This window comes from Rhipicephalus sanguineus, chromosome 1, assembly GCF_013339695.2.
Source record: "Rhipicephalus sanguineus isolate Rsan-2018 chromosome 1, BIME_Rsan_1.4, whole genome shotgun sequence".
Lineage (NCBI taxonomy): Eukaryota > Metazoa > Arthropoda > Arachnida > Ixodida > Ixodidae > Rhipicephalus > Rhipicephalus sanguineus.
In genome coordinates, this window is record NC_051176.1 from 224,194,163 (window position 1) to 224,200,428 (window position 6,266).

Below are 6,266 nucleotides of genomic sequence, written 5' to 3' on the forward strand. Positions count from 1 at the left end.
TTATGTTACTGGGCCTGCACAGTATATGGCAGTAAAAAATGGCGCTGCGCCATGCTGATATTAATGCACGTTCGGTTCGACACTACTTCTTTGAATCTATATTCATTTGTGGAAACACAAAAGGTCCAGCACGATGTACCTGAATTGCTTCATCAAGTAGAAAGCCTTCTACAGATGAAGCAATTTGAAGAAGCCTGCTCAGAGCCACTCCATTGCTTGGAACTTTACACTGAAATTAACTTTAATGTTTCACAAACATACGCGCCCTGTGTACAGGTGTCACACTACGAGATGTAATATCGGAGTAAAACGGGGTACAAGCGTATATTGCCATCGGGCGTCACACCATGTGAACTGCATAACGAGTTGGTGGTTTAAAGCCGGCCACCCATTACAAAAGGCACACACATTACTGCGCGTATTCCCTTACGAACACGTAGTGGGTGCATTGCAACTTCGAAAAAGTATCACGCGCGTAATTGCTGCTGGTTTAAAGCATGCCACCCATTACAAAGGGCATACACATTAGTGCGCGCATTCTCTTACACACGCGTAGTGGGTACACAGTTGACAGTTGTCATAAAAGTGCTGTTGAAAAGGGCGGAAACCTTTACTATAGGTATGTCGAGGGTCTGTGTGTTTGCGTATGTGTGAGACCGGGCGACTGAACGTAATGACAAGCGAAACAAAGCATGATGAGGATGGGGCCGGATATCGCTATCGCGTTCAACTCTTAAAGGCGAAGGTTAAGCGTCCCCCAATTTTTTTCCTCGAGCTGCCAGAGACTCGAACGACCTGAACGACCTGCCCCACCATGCTGCTGCCATAACAAGCCATTCCGAATTTCTGGGCATTGTGCGAACATGCATGTATCACACCATAACACCTGCTTTTATTGTACAGACATGGTATACCCACCCCTTACGTAATACGTAATATGTGGCACAAAAACCAGCCGACGCGGACTTACAAGCTCAAACAGATGTTTATTAGCGTCCGCATGAGCCCAGAACGTCAAGATGGCTCCTTCGTTCCTGGTAGAACGCGCTCACGAGCTCGCTAGCCCAAAACTCGTCTTCGTCTTCTTGAAGGCTGAACGCGGGAAATTCAACACATTCCCGGCCGCGCAATGGTGTCGCGTCTTTTTGGTCAGGCGCTTTCGGTGTTGTATTCTCCAAAAGTCCTCTGTACGCGTTCATGCTTCCGCTTCCTCGATATGGCCTTGAGGTGTATTCGTCAGCCTTCTACATTTCGAGCTAATCCTTCACATGCCGAAGCTTCTCTCGCCATTTGGCGTAGAGACGGAGGACGTCCTCTCCTGCCAGCTCGCGGATGTGGGCGAGCAGGTCCATAGGGCTCTCAGCACATGCTGCTTCGACGGTTTCAGCAGCAAGCGCCTGTTGCCAAAACGGTCCAGCGATGTCCTCACGTTCAGGTTTTATTTGCTGGGAAGGCAGTTCTGTATTCTTGGGTCCGATTCTTGCAGCACTTGATGAGGTTGCGTCTTTTCGTGTGAGCAGTGAGGGACGCTCTTGAATTTGCTGGATGGCAGCACAGCCTTGCATGCGCAACCAATCATCCTTCGGGCGATTCTTCAGGCTACCCAATTGTGTCAGACTTCCAACAGTCTGCTGATGCAGACACGTCACACGATGTCCTGGCTGTTTCTTTTCTGTCTCCAATTCAGCATGGCGTTGTTCCTCTACCAACTGGTGCATCTTGATCAGTAGGGGGGAAATCAGTCTGAGCTTCTCCTCCGACACAAGCAGCCGCTTGCGCACCTCGTCCAGCTCCTGAGTCAAGTTCTGTATTTTGGACTCGTACTCCTTGGTCATGTGTGCCTGAGCAGCTTCCCTCATGACTTTCTCCAGATTATCTTCAAAGTTCTCACGAAAAGTTTGCCTCTCAGAAAGCAAGCGTTGAAGCTCCTTCAGCTTGTTTTCATGGGCTCTGTGCTCCCGCTCACGAGCAGTCTGCTCCTCGCGCAACTTCAGTCGCAGCTCGGCCATCTTAGTTTCCATTGAAATGGCCTGCTCGTTCACGTTTCTTAGAGCTTGAGCTTCATGCAGTGCGTAACCTTTCGCCTGGATGACTCGCTTTTGGCTATCATGAAAGGCCGGCTCCAGGCTCTGACTTTTGCGTGTTGGAACACGCTCTCCGAGTCGAGTCTCATATCGCTGGAGTCTTCCTTTTTCCTTGCCGATGATTCCGCGGAATTCTTCTGCAGTGTCGAGTTGGGTGGTCATATCCGTTAGTCGGGGGTGAATAGTCTTTGATGATTTGGGGTCCGTGCTGCCTTGTGAGGTCCACCCACGCTTTTTCACGGTAGTCAGCGTTTTTTCGTTTCCTGGTCTGGAAACTGCTCCGGTCATTTTGACGTCTTCCCGCTGCATTCGCCTTAGCTTATCTGGGTCGCACATAGTGGTTGCATGACGACCTTTGCAGCTCGAGCATGTGACTGTACGCCTGCAATCTCTTGCTCGGTGACCCTTACATGTGCATCGAAAGCACCGCATGTCGGCAGAAAGAAGTTTCTTCTTCTCTGGCAGCGATAAGTCCATGCTACATGACTCTGTCAAATGCTGCGTCGATTTACAGAAATTGCAGCTCGAGTTCGTTGCAGTTATAGCAACTTGACAGTGAAGGTGAAGTACTGATGACGTTGGGACTGCACTGTGAAAGTGAGGACTCTCGTTGTCTTTAGGATGAGTCGCCTCGTCGTATCCTTTCTCTTCTGCAAAGTCACTCCTTTCGAGGCTCTCCACTTCAATAGAGAAAAAGTGAAGAAGACGCTCTAGTTCCGTGTCATGCTGAACGTTGTTGGAGCTTTCAGGTTGTGTCGCGCAGGATCGATGATATGCCACGACGATGTCACGTGGCAATGCCCTCAGCAGAACGTCGCAGAGCATCGATGAAAAGGACGACTTGCTGATGCCAAGCGCCTCCAGTCCCCGCGTGTTAATCAGCACATGGTCATATAACTTGCGGAGGTTGACCACTTCGTTGGAAGAACGCACAGGAGTAAGCCTTCGAAGCCTTGAGAAATACTCCTGCTCCAGGCGCCTTTTGTCGCCGAAACGTCTTTTCAGGATGTCTAACGCGTCTTCGTAGCATGCTTCGGTGGTAGGAAGCCCCGCTATAGCTGCCGCTGCGTCTCCTTTCAAGAACAGCCTCAGGTAGTTAAATTTGTCGCTAGTTGAAAGATTGCCGTTCTGGTTGATGACCTGATCGAATTGCTCCCAGAACTCGCTCCACTTGCACAAGTCACCAGCGAAAGGGTTAATCGTCAGCTTCGGTAACTTGGCACCTGGCCTTTCAGAAGGTCCCATAGCCGCTGGCGCGTCGCGAACTTCGATGTGCGGTGACAGTGGAGATGTTTCGCTATGCTGGCGGCGTTTGCTCTGGAGCTCGGCTAAGATGCGGGTCGCGTTGTCCTCATGCTCAATCACGGTAGCGTACTCCACCTCGAATGTCTCGTCACTTATGTGGCTCTCCATCTCATCATTAATCTTCTTCAGCTCCTCGTTGTTGCTCTTGAGCCTCTCGTAAATCGATTCGATCTGTCGCACTGTCGCGTCATCATTCTCAAGTAGCGCACTTGCCTCTTGTAAAAGCTTGGTGTTCTGGGCCCTACGCGTGGTCCTCTTCATCTTGAGCCTGTCCATGGCGGTCAGCTGATCTGTTGGCCTCCGTAGTTCGCGGCTGTTGTTCCAGTCGGTAGCCACCAGCGATGTCCCTTGACGGTAGCTCCCGGCTGTCGCCTCCCGGGTTTCGGCACCAAATGTAAAATATGTGGCACAAAAACCAGCCGACGCGGACTTACAAGCTCAAACAGATGTTTATTAGCGTCCGCATGAGCCCAGAACGTCAAGATGGCTCCTTCGTTCCTGGTAGAACGCGCTCACGAGCTCGCTAGCCCAAAACTCGTCTTCGTCTTCTTGAAGGCTGAACGCGGGAAATTCAACACCCCTAACGGGTTCTTTAAGGTATTACAATGACTTCAACTCGAATAGGCCGGCAGGCATGATGAATGCGGCTTTCTCTCGATCCCTCTCGTCGACTTCAATTTGCCGGTAGCCCGTCTTCAAGTACATCGACGAGAAATACCTTGCGTTGCACAGCCGGTTAAACGTGCCATCATGGTCCCATCATTGAGGGACCATGGTGCCATCTATCCAGGGCAGAGGGTACACACACTTAGTGATCTTGTTGAAACGATTTTAATGGACGCAGAACCGCAAGGTTCCGTCCTTCTTCTTCACTATGACCTCTGGAGACGCCCACGGACTCCTGTACGGCTGGATGATTTCGTCGTGCAACACTTCATCGACTTGCTGCTTTATGCCTTCTCATTCTCACGTTGAAACTCGGAACGGGCTCTGGCGAACTGGTCTGGCGCATTCTTCGTTTATTATCCAATGTTTCGCGATCGGTGTTTGTCGCATCCTTGAATACGACGAGAAACAGTTCTTGTATCGTTGGAGGAGATCTTTGAAATGACCTTGTTTATGTTTGAGAAGGCTCGAATTAATGTCGAAGGTTGGTTCAGAGAGGTGTACCGTCGTTGCTGGCTCAGCAGAATCCGAGCGGACAAAGGCATTGCTAGGTGCAGCGAATTCCTCTATGCGATTTTCGTGCCCTTGTTAAGGTACCTCTATTCCCGGCTGAAGTCGGTCACAATTACCTGCGCTTTTCCTCTGCACCGCTTCAATATTGCTGCATCATCTCCTTCTGAACCAAATCCTCCGTTGACGCTTCCTACGAACAAGAACCTCATCGATGTGCATGTGGACGGTATTTCTTTGACGGCTCTAGTCGATACTGGAGCTCACGTGTCCATAATCAGTGCTCGCCTTTGTCGCCGACTGAAAAAAGTCCTCACGCCTGCTACTACAAAAGCTGTACGCGTCGCCGATGGCGGAACTGTTCCTGTCACTGGAATGTGTACAGCTCGCATAAGCATCGCCGACCGTTACGTTCCTGTCCTATTCACGGTGCTTTATAATTGTCCTCATGACCTCATCCTAGGGATGGACTTCCTATCGACCCATTCTGCCCTGATAGACTGTTCCGCTGGTACTCTTTGCTTGGACCTTCCTCTTCAGCCAGATATTCACCCCGACCTTCCACACAGCCTCTGCACCACGGATTTCATCCGCCTACCGCCTAAAGCCCTAACATTCGCCGAATTCACAACGACTTCATCCGTGTTGGATGGGCACTACGTCGTCACGCCGATTACTGATGTACTTCTGGCACGTGACATCACTGTGCCTCACTGCGTCATTACTATAGCCGCTAACCGGGTACATCTCCCCGTCATAAATTTCGGCTTCACGAAGCAAGTCCTCCCTCAAGGCATCTTAATCGCCACGTTGCGGTCCTTAGCCGATGACCACGTCACCTCTTTTGCAGCAGAGGTATGCTCCAATCTTCCTTGTCGCCCACCCGATGCCACAAGCCTCGACATGGCATTGCGCCCCATGATTGCCCAGACCTCCCCCCAGCGCAATCAGCCGCCCTCATCCGCCTTTTGGCTTCTTACCGCGAGATCTTCGACCTTGACAATCGACCACTCGGCCAAACTTCTCTTGTGCAGCACCGTATCAACACAGGTGATGCTGTTCCCATTCACCGTCGACCGTATCGGGTGTCCGTATCGGAGCGCCAGATTATTCAAGAAGAAGTAAACAAGATGTTAGCTAAAGGCATTATTGAGCCCTCATCAAGCCCTTGGGCGTCACCCGTCGTCCTGGTTAAAAAGAAAGACAACACGTGGCGTTTCTGCATCGATTACCGGCATCTAAATCGAATTACGAAAAAGGACGTGTATCCTTTGCCCCGCATTGATGACGCTCTCGATTGTCTCCATGGCGCACGCTACTTTTCATCCATAGACCTTCGCTCCGGTTATTGGCAGATTGCCGTGGACGAGAAAGACCAAGAAAAGACCGCCTTCGTCACTCCCGATGGCCTGTACCAATTCAAGGTTATGCCCTTCGGGCTATGCAACGCCCCAGCCACGTTCGAGCGCATGATGGACTCTCTGCTACAAGGGTTCAAATGGTCAACATGCCTTTGTTACCTAGACGACGTCCTCGTATTTTCACCTACATTTGAGACCCACCTTGAGCGTCTGTCGGCTATTCTCGACGTCTTCCGCAATGCTGGCCTCCAGTTGAACTCGTCGAAGTGTCACTTCGGCCGCCAACAGATTACAGTGTTGGGCCACCTCGTTGATGCTTCTGGTGTGCGGCCGGACCCTG

The 6,266-nt window shown here is 51.0% G+C and overlaps 1 protein-coding gene across 1 annotated transcript; it reads right to left on the bottom strand.

The window, feature by feature from the left end:
- Nucleotides 1–1,256: 1,256 nt before the first annotated feature.
- On the bottom strand, nucleotides 1,257–3,665 carry LOC119381651 (paramyosin-like). Its single transcript, XM_037649428.1, has 2 exons — nucleotides 3,269–3,665; nucleotides 1,257–2,221 (listed from the first exon to the last, which is right to left on the bottom strand). The coding sequence occupies exons 1-2, from the start codon at nucleotides 3,663–3,665 to the stop codon at nucleotides 1,257–1,259; spliced, it is 1,362 nt and encodes a 453-aa protein (XP_037505356.1).
- Between the last annotated feature and the right edge of the window lie 2,601 nt (nucleotides 3,666–6,266).

Bases quoted from the DNA above. Each gene is read 5' to 3' on its own strand.
- LOC119381651 (XM_037649428.1), bottom strand. From the start codon at position 3,665: ATGGACAGGCTCAAGATGAAGAGGACCACGCGTAGGGCCCAGAACACC. The intron at 2,222-3,268 runs GTGACTTGTGCA...TCGACACTGCAG, and splicing joins GACGATTAACCCTTTCGCTG to AAGAATTCCGCGGAATCATC.